The 21,316-nt window shown below is 44.9% G+C and overlaps 1 protein-coding gene across 8 annotated transcripts in view; it reads right to left on the bottom strand.

Annotated features, from left to right (window-relative positions):
- CCDC186 (coiled-coil domain containing 186) overlaps positions 1-21,316 on the bottom strand; it is a 422,247-nt gene that overhangs the window by 146,464 nt on the left and 254,467 nt on the right. For all 8 annotated transcript variants that reach the window (XM_085603302.1, XM_085603297.1, XM_085603300.1 and 5 more), the window contains exon 13: positions 17,203-17,283. In XM_085603302.1, the coding sequence (XP_085459428.1) occupies positions 17,203-17,283 (81 nt within the window). The remainder of the gene's footprint in view (positions 1-17,202; positions 17,284-21,316) is intronic.

The raw sequence follows: 21,316 nt of genomic DNA, 5'->3' as shown, positions 1-21,316 counted from the left end.
GGGCCCTTCGTTGGGCGCCAACTGTGGAAATGTGCCTAAAAGTGGGCACACTGGTGCAGGGTCACCCTCTTGTCCACGGGTCCAAAGACCAACAAAATAGAGATCGGCACAGGAGTTGCAATAAATAACAAGTTTATTAATCGCTCATGAGTAGGACCACATCCACACAACACTCTCCAGTGCTGCAGGAGGTAATGCACTGAATTCACAAACCGTCGTCCCTTTTATACCGGTTTTCTGCAATGTAAGCATGTGAACAGAAATAGGAAGAACAAGTTTTAGAAAAAGTTATCAGCAAACAAGGGAAAAGGAATAACTATGTGGGCAGCAAAGTGGGAGGGGGAGCAGGAATGCTTATGGCAGCAGTAAATGGTCGACAGTTAACATCTGAGACCAGGTGCACTGGCAGCTACAAACCCTCAGCAAGTACATTGCTTTAGCTGAGTCAGGAAGTCAACTAAAATTATTAACACAAGCAGAGTGAAAAGACGAGCAGCAGAGGACGGGAGAATTATGAAGGAAACTAAATGGATACCACAGCCAAAATGGCTGTCGCTTATGCTAAGTAAAATATTACACATTTCCACAGAATCACCAGAATTAGTGAATTTGAAAGGAAAAATCTAGATAATTCCCTGTTGTGTCTTCTGAGGTCTATCCTGTCGGGGGGCAATAGGACCACCTTATCAAGAGGCTAATGTTTTTATCGGGAGAAATGTGGGAACACAGAATATTTGCTTCTTAGAGAATTTCTCTTTATGCTTGACTTCAAAATGTAAGCCAGTATGCAAAAAAAAAAAAAAAAAAAAAAAAAAAAAAAAGAACATGTTGCACCATATTCAGAGATGTACAAATAACCACTACTCCTTAACTCATTATCTTGGGTACAATTGAAAATGCATAGGTTTGATTTATATCCATTTTTCGTTCATTAGATTTTACCATATGAATTGATGTATGGTCGGTACACAATTACAAATCATATCAGCAGCTCTGTTGTTGGCTCTGGACATTGCATGTGTTTAGACATTTAACAAACACACTATATCCCTGCAACCAGAAAGGTTTCACAGATGCAACGCTATATTAGTTTAGTAAATTAGCCATCAGGTCAAAATAATTAGATGAAAACACTGTCAGATATTTCTCCTATGTATTTATTTTTCCAATGACTAGTTTATTTGGGAAAACCTTGATCTATACAAATGACCCCATGTCGAATACAACATTTTTGAGTATTTTCAGAAAATGTACAGCTGTCCCGGTTAATCCACGAGTTTCACAACTGTTTCCACCACGAACCTTAAAAAGGTTGAAACCACAAAAGCTAGAAAAATAGACTTCCTATTTGAAAATTGCAAAAACTGTGGACAAAATTATTCTTAACGATTCAGCCTGTTCCTGAAAGCAGGGAAGCACACAAAACATTTTGTGGATGTCATTCTTAAAAATATATGTACTTTCTTGCACAGTACATTTTTCCCTTTTGGGAAAAAAAAAAAACATTGATACATTTTGGGTCCATTTTCTCTGTACCCTTCAGGGCAATCTACAAACCGTGTGCCTTTAGAATCCAAAATGTGGGGGAAAAGAACACAAATCTGGCATGGGATACCTTTTGTGGGAAAAAAGTGATGCAGGCTAAAGCAGGAACTGCCCCAAATATCAAAGAACATCAACGGAAGGGCTGAGCACATGGTCGTTAGTAGGGGTGGGCGGAATTTGCGTAATCGCGTTTCGCAAATCTCCGCGAAACGGTAAAAAATCTCCGCGAACACGCAGAAATTCCGCGAACACGCGGAATTGCTTGTTCGCGATACTTTTTTCCTGTTCGCGATCGCAGTTTGCGTGCTCGGGGTGAAATATCTCGCGAACACGCATATTGAGAACGCGAACAAGCACAAAATTTCGCGAAGTCGCGGAACGCAGATTTTTGGGCAATTTCGCGTTCTCCGCGGAACGCGAAATTACCCAAATTCCGCAAATTCCGCGAGCGGAACGGAATTTACCGCCCAGGCCTAGTCGTTAGGGAGGGTGATAGACGTTTCACCCTTTAAGGACTAGCACAAAATAACAAGGTGTGTAGGAGACTATGGTGACCCCTAATCCTTCCCTCACCGCATCACCTTCAAGATATTTATGAAAACCTGGATACTCTCCACCAGGTAAAGGGTATCTTGAGGTCTGTAAATTTCAGCCTGCCAGGGAACCAAACAGAGGCATGGATGACTATTCTTAGAAACAACCTTCCTGATGGAAAGCATGGTGTTTCCTCTAGATGTTATGTCAAGACAGGAGGCTAGCATTATGCATACTTTTTTATTTAACTACTTCTGAGCAGCAACCATTAAAAGCTTCCAGAATAGAACTTAAAACATCACAATCAAAAAAAGAATGTTCAGTCCCAATATAATCTGGGTCCTTCATCTTCCTCTTATGTTGGCTGCTTCTGAGCAGATAAGTATATATGAGTTATTAATGTGTGTGATTTATTTGTTTCAATACCACGGGTTTCATTTTAAAAAGACCTTCAAGAATTATTTTGCTTTGGTGTGGGTTTCTAAACTCAGAAGTAATGTTATGCCTTCTCTATTGGGACCCACTGGATGCTACTGGTAAGAACAATTTAAATGCCGAAAACAATAGATTTGCAGCTTGAGATAATTTAATTGATTCAACTGATGAATTAAAGGAAGAGTACCAGTGAGGATTTCACCAGTTTATCTACGGTGTCTACTAACGGTTGATAAGGGCAACGTAATGCTTCGTACATTGCACCTGTATTGTATACACAGGTAAAATGTGAATAAAGAACAACTTGTATAAAAAAATAAAGAGTACACAAAAACTCTACTGAAGACACATCTGTTTCTCAACTGTAGCAGACACTCCTTAGAATTAGCATTTCTAGCATCTGCTGCATCCAAACAACTAGTGCTGTGTCCCTAAAAGGATGTGAATTCATCTTGTGCCTCTTCTGTGTTTTGACAGTCTCCATCTGTGTGAGCTTTTGGGTGTTTTGTCAAGCTTTTTCTATCCAAGATGCTCTTTAACAGGGCCCTCACTTCACTCTCTAAGTAAATGTTTGCCCTGATGGAGCGTTATTATGTTTTATGGAAAGCCTCAAACTACATTAAGAGTTTGTCCCCTGTTGTTAGCCCATGGGAATGCATATGCACCACGATGGTCTCCCTATCGGTGGGGGGCTTTCTCCTGGTGTCTGTGGAGTGCATGGTTGGAAGACAACTAGCACCTTGTGATGCTTCTGGAACTTCCTCTTCATAATCCCTCTCACTTTGCATTCTCCTCAGTCAGCACTACTTATTGTTAGCCCCTTTGAACCAGGGTCCTAGCTGGTGGCCAGTTCTCACAAGCTGAAGCTGTTTTGTGATTGCTACACCTATGCAGGAGTGGCTCATTTCCACAACCACCATATGTACATCTCCACTTGGTCTCATCCGTGGGCCATCAGCTCGGAGTTTCAAACTGAATCCAGTTCACCGCATTTCATGTGCGGCAACTCCTCCTCCAGATGTCTTGGTCTGACAGCTTGTCCTTGGCAAGACTTGGCAGTGGGTTATGGCACTACCTAGGTTATCCGCCTCTATGATCTACTTCTACTCTAGACTAAGAAGGAGCTTGCACTACATGCCCGACAAACCCAACAGCGTCTGAAGGGAGGCAAGAGATCTTGCAGGGCCACACATCAGAAAGCACTAACTTGCTGCTTTGGAAAGGAAAGTCCTAACTGGAATGCAGGCTACTTCAGAACTGCTATTCAAACTATGCTCTTCTTGAACCTTGATGGAAACAACACACTTCAGATAGAAGTTGTTGGACCTGTCAGCCCTAGGGTGGTCTCCCCTTCTATTTTTGTATCGTGCCTCATTTTTTCCACCCTCATTTTTATGTTGGACTAGGTATCCGGGCGCCTTTTCATTGCCAGGCAGTGTTAAGGTGCAGGTGCTCCCTTCTCCCAAGATGGCTGCCACAGACCCCTGCTACTGCAGGGTGGTCGTTTTTCATAGTAGCACCCTAGCTGCCAGGAGCTGGCTGGGACCCACAACAATGTTGCGACACCAGCCCGCCTTTCAAGGTTGCCAGATTGGGCTATTTCCCGCACAATTGGGCTACTTTTTCCCCAGTTGTGCGGGAAAAACCCATGCCTGGCGGGGGGCTACTTTTTGGGCTGGATTTGCGACGTTGTGCGTGAAATACTGGCCTGGGGCGGGCGCCCAACGCTATGCAGCATGTGAGATGATCGATCGCGCACAAGCACTGTAAGCAGTAACAGTAACACCGCTATTAAGCAATAAGCACGCACAATCATTCGCACCTGCGCGTTGCAGGCTTGCAGCATCATTCATTGCATGCCTCCCCTCCCCTCTGCCGGCCCTTGCCTAAACTGCGCGCCGCGCAGCGCGGTCAATCAAAGTCAGCCCCGCCCAGCCAGGCCAGCAGTCAGCATTAGCCAAGCGGCCAAGCCCAGTGAAACCGACGACCCCACCCCCCCTAGGCCGAGCCGAGGCAGACGTGAGCAGGTAACATAGCAACTCAGAAGAACTTGACAACGAACCAAGCCAGGGCCCAGGCAACACAACAGTTATTGGTCAATGTTGCAGGTGCCATTGCCATTGGCTAAGTAGAAGTTGACTAATGACTACAATTGTTACATTGTTGCTGGTGCTGCCTGTTGCCGGGCCTGAGCCTGAGGCTGCGCGCGCCTGCGTCACGTCACGTGCCACACACCACCAATTTAAGTGTCTGTCTGAGTGTTGTGTGTTCTGCATAGCAGCACAGTGCACACACACTACGGACGTGACGTCACACACGGAGAAGAGCTCCCCCCCTGCCACCACCTAACTTTTACCATACCCCTCGTGGTGTCTGTGGCAAATAATTAGCCAATGTGGGGGTCTCCAGGGCCGTCATGTTGTAGCGCGCGAAAACGCTACCAATGACGGCCCTGGGAATTAATTTTAGGTCAGCCCCCGAGGTTCCATATAATGCGGGGGCTGTGAGCAAAGTCTTTTCGGCGGCGGCGAATCCATTCCGGCGATTAATAACTTGAGTCGACTTGAGTTTGTGCAGGAGGCAGAGCATGAGTTACTAATACCACCAACTTGACTGACTGAGCTGAGCTGAACTCGCCTGCCTCGCCCTCGACGTGGAGAGTAGACTGCCTCAGACTCTCTGACCCAGACCCAGTCACCGTCACCGACACCGATCACTCACCGATCCAACAGTACTGACTGTGCAGAGTGACTGTCAGACTTGCAGACAGTAGCGGGCGGCGTGCGCAGGGCCGCAGGCTAGGCCCAGGCAGTGTCAGAAGACGTGTGAGGACTCGGAGGACTGGAGAATCCAGACGAGTTAACTAACGACGACGAGTCCTGTCCGACACAAGTCCGACTCCGAGTCTGACCACTGCACTCGTCATCATCCTCATCAGCAGCAGGCCCAGGCCCAGCCGCCCGGGCCCAGGCCCAGGCCCACCTCGCTCCAGCTCAGCCTCCAGCCCAGTCCAGAGTCCAGCCCTAGCCCCAGTCACTCCAGCGGCCCCCCGAGTCACTAAGTCCAGGCTGCCCCAGTAACTCAAGAGTCCAGCCCCCAGGCCCGCTAGCGGCCAGGCCCAGCCACTGCCACCGTGCCTGCCTTGCTGCACGCAGTTCCAGCCTGCCAGGCAGCGTTAGTGTCCAGTCTGCCAGCCACCCACCACCGGCGGTGACCGCGTGACTCACCAGTCACCAGCGACCAGGTAAGTGACAGTGAAACTGACATGATGTCAGTGACATCATGACGGTCGTGTTTTAGTGGCGCGCTAGTGCGATTGGAAAGTATTTTTTTGCGCCTCATCAATGACCCAGTGGTTGGGGGTTGGCTTTACTAATAAAAATGTATATCGGCCCAAACTCATTTGAGCAACATTAAAATAATGAAAGACTGGGGAATTTCTAACAATATAGTAACACAAAAAAAGGTCTAACTGTACCATCCATGTTTGTATGCAGCTCTTTGATGACAGTTCATAGGTCACTGTCCTATGTTAGGATTGTAATTTCTGAACAGTCGTGTTTTAGCGGCGCGCTAGTGCGGAAGTATTTTTTTGCGCCTCATCAATGACCCAGTGGTTGGGGGTTGGCTTTACTAATAAAAATGTATATCGGCCCAAACTCATTTGAGCACCATTAAAATAATGAAAGACTGGGGAATTTATAACTATATAGTAACACAAAAAAAGGTCTAACTGTACCATCCATGTTTGTATGCAGCTCTTTGATGACAGTTCATAGGTCACTGTCCTATGTTAGGATTGTAATTTCTGAACAGTCGTGTTTTAGCGGCGCGCTAGTGCGAAAGTATTTTTTTGCGCCTCATCAATGACCCAGTGGTTGGGGGTTGGCTTTACTAATAAAAATGTATATCGGCCCAAACTCATTTGAGCAACATTAAAATAATGAAAGACTGGGGAATTTATAACTATATAGTAACACAAAAAAAGGTCTAACTGTACCATGCATGTTTGTATGCAGCTCTTTGATGACAGTTCATAGGTCACTGTCCTATGTTAGGATTGTAATTTCTGAACTGCAAGTAACACAAGAATCTCTGTGACAAAGGCAGTAACCCACTGAGCTACCCAAATAAAATACAGCCTATCTGCATTTCAAAACTACAAACGGGCAAAGGGCTGCTCTCCAGCAGGATCATTACTCACCAGTTCGCTGGACATTTTTTATTGTTGCCTTGCATCCATGGCCATGTTAATGATAAAAACAATTTAAATGAATATATGCAAAGTATGTGCCTTGCTGCTAACACCCTCCCACCATCTGTATATTGACTAGAATGTATATTTGTCATTAAAATTGGTTCTGATGTCGATTTGCGCTTAATTGGACACTTGCTAATTTGGGCTGGTTTTTGGGCTGGAACTGGTCTGATTGGGCTTGTTTTGGGCTTGTATTTCAGCTGCATTGGGCTTGGGACGGGTCTAAAAATCTGGCAACACTGCCGCCTTTTTGTCCCATAATTAGAGTGGGGAAGCTCCTGGAAGAAGCTGGAACCTTCTAGAAGGGAGGTGGGGTTTTACTTTTGCCGCCTTGGCTAGAGGTCACCTGACCTAGGGCTACTTAAGAGTGGGAGGGAAACTTTTGTGGTGAGTTGGCCATTGGGGTGAAGCAGAGCTGGAAGAATCCACCAGAAGTGTAGGCGGTAGGGCCTAGCCAGGGACTTATGCCTCTGAGAGTGACAGGATTTAGATACTGCCTCTTAAGTGAGTGAGGTGCCCTGTGAATCCCACTGATCTTGCCCAGTAGTAGGAGGACCCAGAGACTCTCTGCCAGCCTGACTAGGAAGGACCTAGTCGCCCTCTCCATCCCTACCCCTGTAACAGAACCCCTTAAGGGCGCCAGATACATCTGCGCCAAAAGACTTCATCTGTCAACTGAGAACTGAAACCTAACTTTAAGAACTGAGACTGCATGACAAGAGCGAGCTGTAAGCCTTGAATGCCAGAGCTGAGACTGCGTGTCCAAGCTAACCTATTGAACTAATTGCTAAACCGATTGCCAAGCCACCGGGGATCGACCAGGTACTAGCGCTGTGACCCCCGCGCTCCCTGCCCTGGTCTGGGACCCCCGGCGGCGTGCTCCGCTGAGCACTTTACCCCATCCTTAATTTGAGCCCCCCCCCCCCTGCGACGACGAAGTCAACGCGCTCACCGCCGCGGCCTGGAGGAGTGCCCTGCTGTGTCGCGAGGCCCAGGCGAAGCCCGGGGCCCCGTCGCTGCCGTCGCAGCCGTGAGAGGAGGTGCGCAAGGTCGGGCCGAGTTCCCCCAACGTCGTGAGGACGGACGCCTGCTGACGCCGAGACGGAGGTAAGCCCGGAGGCCGAGATCCCCCCTGGTGCGCCCCCTGCTGGTCTGGAAACCACACCGCACTTGGCCCGGGTTGTCCCCGCCGTGGGAGTCCCCTCCCCTGCCTGCGCGACGGAGAGACCCCGCCGAGGGATCCTGTCCGTGTCCCCCCTTTTGTAATAATGAGCGCGGTGCTCTGTGAACTGCACCGGAGCATAGGGACCCGCTCCTCAAGTCCGGTCACCCTCCCCGCTGGAAGCCGCCCAAAGAACTGACTGACATTACCCTCGGGTGGCGCTTCACGCCACCGACCCTGCTTCCCCAGCCGGAGAGACCGGGACTGCGAGTAGCGCACTGTGTTATATGCTCTGCTCGAAAGTAAATTACATGCCAAGGAATGCGAGTAGGGCACTGTGTCATATGCTCTGCTCGAAAGTAAATTACATGCCAAGGAATGCGAGTAGCGCAATGTGTTATATGCTCTGCTCGAAAGTAAATTACCTGCCCAGGAATGCGAGTAGCGCACTGTGTTATATGCCCTGCTCGAAAGTAATCACCTGCCCAGGAACGCGAGTAGCGCACTGTGTTATATGCCCTGCTCGAAAGTAAATTACATGCCCAGGAACGCGGGTAGCGCACTGTGTTATATGCTCTGCTCGAAGGTAGTGATATGCAACTGATTACGAGTAACGCGTTGTGATAACTGTTCTACGCAAACGTTTCCACATGTAACTGATTGCGCGTAGCGCTGTGTTTTATGTGCCTTGCTTCACAGTACTAGGGGCCAGTGGTCACGAGGAGCGCTCAGTTCGACAGGCGCCATGTTGATGAACCCAATGTTCCCCCTTACAAGTAGTACGCTGTGTTAGACGGCCTGTTCAGGGAAAGACTTTACATAAGCGCGCACAGCGCTAGAATCTCCCGCATTTAACCAGCGGGCGTGGGTACATGAACGAGGTTAGGCACTGCATAGATATCACCAAGAGTGTCGCATGTACTGAACGATGGTATTATGATTCATGTATTACCTTGTTATTTCCTGAACTGCAACTGACCAGCTATACTTGGATAAACTTGAAGTATTTGCATAATTTAAACGGTGTGGCGTCCCTTATTGTGTGTGACTCTAGTCCATGAGAAGCGTGTGGTGTATGGTTGCTTAACACATAGCCCTCTGATTGCCTGACCGGCTCGCGCCACGTTACCGCCCTTAGGGCCTGGTGAACCCAGGTTCCTACAGAAGTCCATTAATCTTTTTATATAGGGTAAACCCAAAAGCAGAAGAAATTAAATCAAAGAGAACATCTGGCAAATATATTCAGGTCTTATATTTTATTGGATCATATGTTAAATATAATGTAGATGCCGCAGTGATCAATGCAAGCGAATCCCAAAAATGGAATATATACAAGTGGCACAAAAATGATGTGGCACAGAACAAAGTGCATCTACGTCCAAAATATGACGTTAGTAAGCCAAATTTACCATGGTAACGTTTTGACTCGACTAATTTAAAATTTGATGACAATTTAGGGATTGCTACAGCGCACGCATACTACGAAACAGAAGATAATATACGTTGGAAATGAAATCTTTAGAATTACACCAAGCTCAACAAAACAAGATATAATAAGGTTGCATATCAGCATCTCACAAGTCAGGAATTCTGATCTCTACCATGTTTACTCTCATAAAAATGTCTTGGTTGACCCAAGAGTCGAGTCACAAGGCTGAGTTCTTTCTACACAGGAAACCCAAGCTCATGCCTGTTTTACGATGTTGCATATGAAAGAATTCCACAAGCCAGCTTTAGGCTTACATGATAATGGTATCTCCAAAGGGAACTGGTTATGGGCACTACTAGTTCTTATTAACTTATAATTAACACAACGTGTTTTGTACAGCACACGTTCACCTCTTGGTACTCAGTAACAGATGTTTATTGTTACTGGAATCAATGGTACTCTTTTTTTTTGTACTCTAAAAAATGAAAGGCTGTGTGGACCTGCTGGGATTGAAATCTATGACCATGAGGACAAACAGTCCACTGTGCCATCAGACTAAATTTATGCATTTGTTCTAAATAAACTTTTTAAATTCTGGACGTACCTGCTATCTCAGGTATTAAGCAAGACACCCAGCACAAAAGTCTCAAATCAAATGTTTTGCCAGTGATGGTACCAACTTGAACATCCAAAAGGCAAGAGAGGATATACAGATAAAATTACTGCACAGTTAATAAAAAATATGAAACATAATTGTGCATCAGTGCAACAGGAGTCAAAAAATGATTTATGCCTGTTAAGTTACCTGACAAAGAGGAATCATTTCCCAAACTGCTCATTTCATATCATAGCTGCCTTTCCTATTTTGAGTACCTCGTGACATATGTGCGAGATGATGGTTCCTCTATCAAGGCTTTTAACCAAGCTCTGAAAGGAAGAATTTGGGCTGAGTTGAGCTGATTAATCAAGGAAGTCATCCAACACAACCCTGGCAAAGTATAAGTCACTGCATACCTCAACTTCACGATACTAAAGTTTAGAAAAAGTATGTCAAGAAGTGTGGCTGCCTGGCAAATGTAAGCAACTGAGACAAGCCTGATGAGGGCAGTAGAAGCAGCCAAGACTCTTGAGGAACAGGCTTAATTGCAGCCAGAGGACCTTTCTTGGGCAAGATGTACGAAATCTCTGTGCAAAGAGTGACCTAACAAGAGATTGTATGCATGGTAACCACTTTGCACTTAGCTACCTTGAAGCTCCTAAAGAATTGAACATCAAATCTATGTTGGACGGTCAATGTAGGAAGATACCTCACACCTTGGGTTCTGTCTTTGCTGTTCCTTAGTAAAAGGAGGAGGGAAAAAGGGTTGGAGAGTGACAGATTGGCCCATTGGGAAAGTAAACATGTCCTTCTGTAAGTAGTACCAGCAGGTGCGAAGCCCAGTTTCTATGGGTAGGACACAGCGAAAGATGGCAGGACCATAAAGGAGTGAAGTTGGCCGACCCTACGGGCTGAAGTTATTGTCATTAGAAAGTCAGTCTTCAATGTCAATAACAGTATACAACAACTGTGCAGAGGTATAAATTAAAAGGCCATTAGCAAAATTTTAACTAGTTCCCAGTGTGGGACAATAAACAGGATGGTAGGAAACAGAGAGGAAACACTTTAGAAAACTTGCCACGAATGGCAACTCAAAGATAAGTCTGATGGGTTACTGGACTACTAGATGAGTCAGTGACACAATACGAAACTGGGGAGGAGATAGCAGTGGGTTTTGCCCATTATTATGAAGAGGTCTACACATCCCATTCTGCACACTCAGTAGAAGACTGTGGTGCTTTCCTTAGGGACATTTCCATGCTGCGCCTTGGGAGAGAGGATTGTGAAAACCTAGACCAAGACCTGACAGTAGATGAAGTCAAGGCAGCTGCTAGAGCCCTGCAGTCCGGGAAGGCGGCAGGCCCAAATGGTCTGCCAGTGGAGCTGTATAAGGCAATGATAGACGTAACTGCGCACTATATTTTAAATATGTTCAAACAGGCATTACTAGACGGCCGGCTGCTGGCAGACCAACATACAGTTGTAATAACTGCAATATTAAAGTCAGGCAAACCACCCGCAAACTGTCTATCCTACAGACCGATTTCTCTGCTAAATTTTGAAGTAAAGCTTCTGGCTACAAGACTGACAGAAGTGATTGAAACACTCATACACCCGAACCAGTCAGGATTAATGTCGCACCATAGTACCAGGCAGAGGTTACACTGACTGCTCGGGATACTACACATAACTCAGACAGACACGACAGAGCAGACGGCCCTCCTCTCTCTGGATGCGAGCATGGCCTTCGACAGTGTGGAATGTAACCATCTTCAAGCGGTTTTGGAGCACCTTGGCCTAGGCCCTAAATTTATCGCTTGGGTTAAACTCCTATAACCAACCACTAGCCAGAGGGAGAGTCAACGCAACAGTATCCCGGGCCTTTACCCTACAGAGAGGGACCAGACAAGGTTGCCCGCTTTCCCCGATCCTTTTTGCACTCGCACCAGAGCCATTGGCAGCATGGGTGCGGCAGGACCCGCTGATATGGGGGATCCCTGTAGGAGATGAAAGGGAAGACCGCATCGCTCTCCATGTGGAAGATATCTTGCTGTATGTGAAAAGGCCAAGGCATCCAATTGACCACATTCTACAGATCTTTTGCATATATGGCAAGTACTCAGGGTACCGAATCAACTGGAATAAATCACTGCTGTTTCCTTTATCCGGAGGGCTCCCAGCCCTAACTTCTAGATGTTCGGTGCCGATGCATGAGAATGGCTTTAAGCAGCTACGAATATACATCACGCGAAATCCATGCGAGTACTATAGTTAAAACGCAGGGCGACAACTAGAGGCTGATCACAGATGCTAAAGATTGGCGCACGTTACCACGGACACTGATGGGCCGTGCAGCCCTGTTTAAAATGATGGCACTCCCAGGCCTGTTATATATGTTGCAGAACTCACCATTCGAGGTACCTCCTGGCTTCTTCCAGAGAGTAGAGTCAGAAATCAGGGCACTATTGTGGAGTGGAGACTCTCCTCGTATTGCTTTGTGTAAACTCCAGAGGGGGGTCTTTGACGGGGGTCTGGAGGTGCCGGATATTCGCGGCTATTACTGGGCCGCGCAGTTAGTGAACATCAATGGTTGGATGTTTGCGAAGCGGGGGGAACCTGCTTATAGGGTCGATAGACTTGCCATGGGACCGCGAGGTCCGTCGACATTGCTCTACAGGAAGCAAGTGGATGGACTCCTCCCAATGCATACTCGGACGGTGGTGAGAGTGTGGAAAATGGCCACGAAGCACTTGGGGTGGGAGAAGAAACTCTCCAGGATGACTCCCCTTTGGGCAGGAGATTTTCTTAAGGAAGTAGGCAGCATCAATGGGTTCACCAAATGGGAATTGCTAGGAATAGAGACACTAGGTAACATCTGGAGAGGAGGAGCGTATGTCACGTTCAAGGAGCTGCAAAGAGACTACACGATAGGGCAGGGGGAATGGCTTCTATACATGCAATTAGGACATGCATTTAGGAAACACATTAGGGAAGGAGAAACAATAGTAGAGGCCGGCCCATTAGAGGATCGGGTACTTACAGAGCAGATACACGTCAAGACAATATCCGTCTTCTATAAAAAGATAATTAATAATGCCCCAGATCGCACGGCCACACTCAGGCAGACATGGGAACAAGATGTCGGCACACTAGACGAGGATCAATGGGTGGAAGTACTCCAGGTCCCAAGGGAGGTGGCAAGTCGGGCCAGATTCCGACTCATCCAACTCAAGGTACTACATAGAGTGTACTACCCTAGGTCAGTGCTTCATAGAATGGGGAGGTGTGAAGGCGGGAGCTGTCACAGAGGATGTGGGTTGGAGGGATCCTTTTATCACTTGCTCTGGGAGTGCCAGAGCGTTCATGCATTCTGGATAAAGATCGCTAGAGAGATGTCGGAGTTGGTGCGTATGGAAGTCCCACTAGGCCCCAAATGGTTCCTACTAACAACTGAGGCTAACGAAGATTGGCCTTGACATGTGAAAATATGGTTAGCATTGGTGGCAGTAGTTGCTAAACGTAACATTGCAAGAAAGTGGTGGGCGACGTCTACCCCAACGCTGGAGGAATGGGAAAATGACCTGGACTAGTGCTGGCGAGTCGGTGATTTATAAAAGTAGAGGGTGCCCTAAGAAAGAAGAGAAAATGTGGCCGGCATGGCGGGTATATCGTGGACTTTAGGAGGGATGCTGGGAACAACTGTATTCTTTATTAATGTGAACTTTCACTTGTCAACAACGATAGAAACCGTAACTGTAAAAATGGGATCGATGCTACAATATAAATGCTCTTCGTATGTACAACAATTTGATGGTTTAATAAAAAGAGTAAAAAAAAAAAAAGATTAGTCTGATCCAGATGGCAAAGGAAGGAGGACAACATCACCAAATAGCCTTTAACAGTGGCAACCCCCAAAGCTCTGCATATCACAAATAGTACAAAATGTAGAAGGTCTGAAAGACAAGTCTGGAATGGACTCAAACATTCCAATTCACACCAATAAAAAAAGCTTATACCTCCAGACTGCATAAATAGATCTTGTGGCAGGTTTCCTGGCTCCCAGAAACCCATAACACACTTTCTATGGTATGGAGATCTCTAGCTGCTATATGTCAATTTCTACCATTTCAACTGCAGCATTAGAAGACCGGGATGGAGGACCAGACCATCTTTCTGTGAAGATGCCTGTCTAAGGAGTCCACTGCATTAGGAGTAAGGCTTCCCAATAGACAGACAAGGAGCCTACCCCACCCTGCCTGCTGATATAATAGACAGTAGTTGTGCTGTCTTATCTGGAAGGTACTTACTGATATGGAAGGGAGGATGGCTGTGAGAGATAGGATAAATGCCCACATCTTCAACATATTTAGGTGCAGTCAATGGTTTAACACAGATCAAAGACCCTGGTACGTTCACATTGCTCAGATCGTTGCCCAAGACCAATGAGGGGATTTAGGGCCTGAGATGGCACAGGGAGCAAATAGGCAACATGCAGTGAGGTAGGTGGGACAAGGCCACTAGTGCAGATCTAGGAGAATAGGCTGGAAATTCTGAACTCAAGCCATAAGGAGTCCCCGGACCTGGAGCTACTGCATTCATAGGCACCAGTGAATGACCCTTTTATGCCATATGGTGTGCATGACCAACAAGGTGCATGATGCCATAAGTCCTAGCACGTGATGGATATGCAGAACCACAGTTGGACCTAAATCAGAAACATCCGAATCATTGCAGGAATCTCTGCAAAGCTCTCACGAGAGAGGGCTTTCCCGCAGTTCATGTCCGAGACTGCATCAGCGTGAGGATAAAATGGGAATACTGAACGTTAATGGTAAAGTACAAGTCACGTAGGAGGGTCATGGTGAACTAGATGTTCTGAGACTAGCACAGAAAATCTGCCATTAATAGTCAATCATCCAAGAAAGGGAATACATTGACTCCTACCACCTGAGTGAAGTCGCCACCACCACCACCATCACAACCCAATCAGTGGTGAACACTCAGAGCAGTTGTAAGACCAAAAAACGGTGAAGCTGCAAACTAAATGTTGGCACCCCACAGTGAAATGAGGTTAACACTTGTGGGCAAGCAAGGATTAGTAGACTAAAGTAGGTGTCCAGGAAATTCATGAACACCAACTAATGTCATGTTTTTGAGGGCCAGCAGAATCTGATTCACGTACAGCATTTTCCTTGTGCTGAATGAAAGGTTTTAAGATACGAAAATTCCAGGATGGGTTGGAGATGGCGGTTTGGGGACAAAGAAGTAAAATCAATGCCTCTCTTCTAACTTCATGACCAAGGTGTGTGCCAAAGATGGAGGGCATTCTCAGGGAAGGGAAAGAAAGAGAATTGTATAGCTCTTGTGGATAAGGTGGAGCACTCTGTGACCAGTCAATCATCTCCCAAACAGAGACACAATGGGTGACATTCTCCACTAAAGGAAGCTGGTCATACAGGAGTCAGAGAGGTTTAGAGATGACAAATCCAGTGTAAGATTGGGGGGGCCTCAAGCTACTGCTATCTGTGGCATCCCTCAAGTCTAAATCTGCCCTGAGAGGAGTGAGGCTCAGCTGTGGAGTCCACACCAGCTCAGAAGGTTATTTGTTCAGGGTTAACCTCTGGAAAAGCACAGGAAGCTGCAGTGCTGCTGGTGGAGCTGTTTTATTGGAGGCCAAATTAAGGAAAAGGAAAATGGCTTGGAGATGTTAAAGCAATTTAGGAAGGAGCAACTTTTCTTCTAAAGAGCCACTCATTTAGAGTATGTGGGAGAGAATTGTGAGGACATAGCTAAGAAAAAGTCCACGGAAAACATTCATGCATGTCTACACAGAGTAACTGATGTAGTTAGTTTATTCAACTTTCGTTCTGGAGGTGCTATAGCAAAGACAATGAGGTTCAATTTGGCAGATGATGCTTGCATCACAAGACACCATGGCTTAGTAGCAGGTCCTTATAGCAGTCTCAAAAGGTTTAGCTACTCCATAACTGAGATTGTTTTCCGTTTCTGTTTGTGCTGCAATTCCTTTAAGTACAGTGAACAAATGACAGAATACCGACTACAAATGAATGGTAGCACAAACAGAAATGGAAAACATTCTCAGTTATGGAGTCGCTAAACCTTTTGAGACTGCTATAAGGACCAACTACTAAGCCACAGATGGAATTGACTCCTTTAAAGGAGATTTCAAGTATTGAATGACAAGCATGAATCAAAGGTAATTCCAAGATACTAATCATGGTTGTGAAGGGACATGGTTTTATACGCACCGGAATGAAGCATTATGGACCTTGTGGTCTTTTGAATAACAAACAGATTTCGGTGAAAATCAAGTGGTGGATGAAAAATCATCAAAATTCAAACTGAATAATCTATGCATCAAACTTGACAGAAACGCTCACTGACTTTTCTTTTGAAACTTTTGTTGAGCCCACTTTGATGACTATCTTTAAACATTGAGGCATTTTCTGTCCGTCCTTTCTGTCCATGAATTGGCTGTATAAATACCTAGCAGGTGAACCACCCATGTGATTAGCATATGAATAAGACTCGGGTAGAGTTGAAACGCGTAATGTTACATGTTTTGCTGCCATTAAAAATAATTGTCACTAAGGATTGGCTGGAGGGCTTGCTTGCACAGTACCAAAAGGTGCATGCATATGCACACACACACATACATACATACTTGGATGCTGTCACATCCGGGACAGATGACGCAGTGCCTAAAGCAGCATGTTGCCACCTGGAGATGCTAAAGAGCTATTGCTGAGGGAAAAGGTTTCAGGATCCATTCCATTACAGGCAATCATAAATTGAAGAATCTGAAGGAATCAGACTCCATCAGAAATCACAATTCAACATATGCCAGGAGTTCTGGTCTTTACCACATTTTACTTAAGTAAAGATGTTGTGTTTGGCCCAATATTTAGTCCCAAGTACAAGAATTTTCTAAACTGAAAACCAATGCAGACTTAAAGACGATGCATAAAATAACTGGTTTGATAAGCTGGAGGATACTGAGCTGTGCAACAACTGAGGCTGATGAAGAGCACTATTAATTTAGAGGATATCATAAATGCTTGATGGAAATTTACCAATCCCTTGTCGGTCACTGTGCCCAATAAAATACCAATCATGATGAAAAATGTAATGTGTAAAATGATTGCAAAGCTTGTATAAACACATTTTTTGTCAAGGTGAGAGAGATAAATAAAAAATTAGACTAATACATGCTAAGTTACCTGACGAACTGGAACGGCTTCCCATGCTGCTCACTTCCTTATCATAGTTGCCATTTTCCATCTGATCTAGCTTCCTCCGTGCTGTAAAATAACATAGGTGTTACAAAAATAGCTCAACTAAGTGAGGTTGATTAAAAACTAAATATGTATTTCTTCATGTTACAACTGAAATTAAATGTCTCAATTTAGGTTACCCTAAATCCCAAGATCTAAGAATAGTGTCTAGGTAGGACTTCACATGTAGTGTCATCTAGTCCTATAACACTGGTGATAGGATGTACAATCATGAAGCATAAGTACCACAAACCAGAGGTTTGACAAGGCAGAATCTGCAAAATACTTATAGTTCAAGTATTCTTTAAAAAAGTTTAGTAAAGGACAAGACTACAGCACCAATGTTCTCAACATGAAAAGGTTCACAGGCTACAGAGAGAGTCTAAATGTGCTGTAAGGATCTAGGCCCATGCTTGGAGTAGATGCATAAATTCTAATTTTGCCCCAAAAGACTCTCACTGCATCTCCCACATCAAACGGATCACCTCCAGAGATCTTGGGTGCCTAGGATTCTGGCTTGATTTAATCTCAGAACTCTGTTTTGTAGATACTTTGGTACCCTCTCTGATTTAACTTGCTTATCTGCTCCTTAGTAATATATATTTTCTGTTCACTTACAGGGGACTGGAGATGGATATGCACGAACAGGGTCAGTGTGGTGGAAAGGCACTGGCTTTACCTTAACCCCTGCATATCATATCTACTGCAAAATAATGTGCGGCAGGATTACTGGGAAAAGCCTGATGCCAGCCCAACATATCTGGTAACAGGACAATAATGAGAAGTGGAGGCCAAGAGATGGCTGTATGTGCAGCAGCAAACACACCAATGCAGAGTATAAACCACACATTCCTTCTAAGGTTTCTTTGCAACTATAGCTGCTAATACGGGTACCTGTAGGACTTGCTGCTGTCAGCGCCTTATATTTTATACTATTTTCTTGATTAAAATCCCATTGTGTTACATTTTCACATTGATCACCGCCAGGGAGCCCTTGCTTCCTTTTATGTACTTTGCACCAAATCGTAAGAAGCAGACACAGAACCTGAATGGGTGTTCATGGTATTACAATTTGGAAAACAGGGGCAGGGAGGCGGTGAAGGCTTCAGACTAACAATGTGCCCTTTATATTGTGAGTGGTTTGTGTCCAAACTCCCAAGTGTAGGTTTTCCTTTGTCCAACTAAAATAGTAGAGGAAGGGGTTTTCTTTAACCCTATTGTTTTCTGGCACTAGTCCTATCTCTCTACTTAAAGAGTATCTATCTTTAAATATTGGATTTAACCTTTTCCAAAACATTTACAGATTAGGTTTTCTGTGCAGCTATGAGCTTATGTTGTTTCTGAAAACTGTGCTGTTTTAGGCTTTGAATAGTGGATAACAGCGCCATCCCAAGGCCATTGGTTATACCAACCCAGAAGAAATTGGAGAAGGGGTGATAACGAAGCTGCCTGCTTCTTCTTAGGTTTACATAGATTACATGATATAACCAAACTGTGAAAATCTTAGAATGGCAGCAACATAATTGACTTGATAATCCTGCACCTAATAGGCAATATTCTGTATTGAACAGCTATCTTACATTCTAACCAGCAATCCAAGTTTGGCCTCTCAATACCCATTTGCTACTGCGGGCCAAAATACATTGTTTCAAGTATCTTCCCTTTAAAACGAATCTACTCCAATCATCCTGTGAAATATGCACCTAATGTGCCTACTCTTGTGCACTGATTATGCCCAATCCCAAGAAAAATCATGCATTTGCCTCGGAACAAACTTTCTTGGCTATCCATGGACAACCAGAAACATTTCAGATTGACCTGCTTAATTTGGAAAGCCACAAATGGAAAATCTCCCATCAGGCCTCTTCCAAATCTACCAATCTGTCACACTCATGCGTTCCAGCACAGATTACAAACTGCTAACCCCAAATAGCGCTGGTCCAGATAAGGTGACAGAGCATTTAAATCGCATGAGCTCTACAGAGCAACAATCTAAGTAAGACCGAGTAAAAATATAATCAGTTTTAAGCATTACCTAAAAGAACTCCTGCACAATTGGAAAACTTATCTGAACTCAGCTGCTGAATACCTGCTCCCTTCCCTGCTCTTTTAATTCCTTGTTTCACTCCTCTGACAGTCTACTCATTTAGATGCTCTCATCTACCTTCTGGAGTGTTTCCTGTGCAGCATTCTATCTTCTTCACCCACATTATTGAATTTGGGTCTATTACTGTATGCTCATGGTCACTTTTCCTTGTATATGTTATGCTGCGACTGGAAGCTGGACCCCTGGTACTTGTTGCTTATTATAAATAACAAGCAATCCAATGAGAGATCTTATGACACACACCACTTAACGATTAAAGACATAATAATAAACTATTTGCATATGGCAACAATATCTTCAAATGTGTCTTTAAGCAAAACCTTATGTTGAGAGGTATATATATATGGTCCTTTGCTCAGAAATTTGGGACACAAAGCTGCATGGTTTTACAATGGCTGGAGAGTGAGAATAAATGTATGCGCAAAACACAGATACGCAGTGCAAGCAAATATTGTTTGTTTTAAATCCTTGTACCAATATTTACCCTGTGTTTTCAAGACACTGCTTTATGTACAGATGGCCCCGCAGAAGAAGCTGTCCATAGTGCCTTATCAGGATGATGGCGGTTAGGACAAGTGAAATATGGGAGCCCTGGACAACAGGGAAGGAATCTCACTGCTGGAGTTCTTCAGGTGCTCTATAGATCACCATTTGGACAGTGCCTTTATGATTTTGGTACGTACCGGCATTCTTTGGGGCCTAAAGAGTGCTTGAGAACACAGTCCACAGGAGGAAAGCAAACACATGAAATAAGCTTGCTCTGTGTAGTAAAACAGGATGGGGTTTAAGATATCAATTTCCACAAAGGACCAGTCGTAGGATGGGGCAGATTCCTTGCCAATTTGAGAGGGGTGATGTGCTCAATGAGCTAAACCGGGCAATACTTAAAGGTCAGGCCAACTGGGGTGCTAAACCGGGCAATATTTAAAGGTCAGGCCAACTGGGGTGATCAGTGATAACACACAATTCTCCTAAAATAGTCCATTTCAGATTACTGATGCATGAAGCACATAAAGGTATCCAAGACCAGACATTCTTTCCGTAAAGCAGCAGCATTCGAAACATCAGCAGCTTTGTGCAAAAGAAGGTATCAAGAAACTGGGCTGATGGCGGTCCAAGTGCATTCAGATTCATGGGTACCTTCTGGACTTTATAAAGCGGAGATTAACACAATTTCTCTTGTTTAGAATGCTGCCTAGATTTTGCTGGTCAACATTAGAGGGCCTCTGAGAAATCTCCCATCCCCTTTTCTCAGAGGGCATTTTGGAAGCAGAGTTGTTTTCACCTTTGCGGGACAAGAACGAAATGTGTACGGGCAGAGTTTAATAGGACTCAGTGTGTTACTAGATGGCTTAATATTAAGTTAACTGGCAGGACCATGACAAACAAGAACCCATCGGGCAAATTTGGGAGGAGAAACCTCTTCCAGGTGCAATGTACATAGTGTGGATTGAGAGATACATTTTATAGTGCACTACACAACTATGTTTTCATTTTGGGGCGGAGTTCTGAGTTGCACTTACTGTGGATACTTGGGGGATCCTGTCATCAGCTGATTACATTTTCAGAAACCTATTTCCAAGCCTGAGGTGGAACTAGCTGAGTCATCAGTTGGTACCAACAATATCTGGAGCTAAATTGTAACAGAGATGTTTGTACTTAACACAAATGGGGGATTGATGTTTGAATTTGAGGCTCTGCTGGAATACATCAAATAGGTCAATGTGCAAGTGTCTCCTCTGATATCTTTAGGACAATCAAGGGCGATACCGAAGGCTCCACCTCTCCTCTCCCCAGGGTTCTCGAAAAATGTTTTCGGTGGATGCTTGTTGTCAAGGACCCAGAACAAATCCATTATTTTTAAAACTAATATCTTTAACATGTAAGCAATAAAAGAAAAACAATAATATGCTAGCAAATCTGTTGGAAGCTTACAACTCCACAATAAAATTA

The sequence above is a fragment of the Triturus cristatus genome, chromosome 1_2, assembly GCF_964204655.1.
Source record: "Triturus cristatus chromosome 1_2, aTriCri1.1, whole genome shotgun sequence".
NCBI classification, from domain to species: domain Eukaryota; kingdom Metazoa; phylum Chordata; class Amphibia; order Caudata; family Salamandridae; genus Triturus; species Triturus cristatus.
The sequence above is the reverse complement of the archived record's forward strand: the minus strand, read 5'-3'. Positions and strand labels throughout refer to the sequence as shown.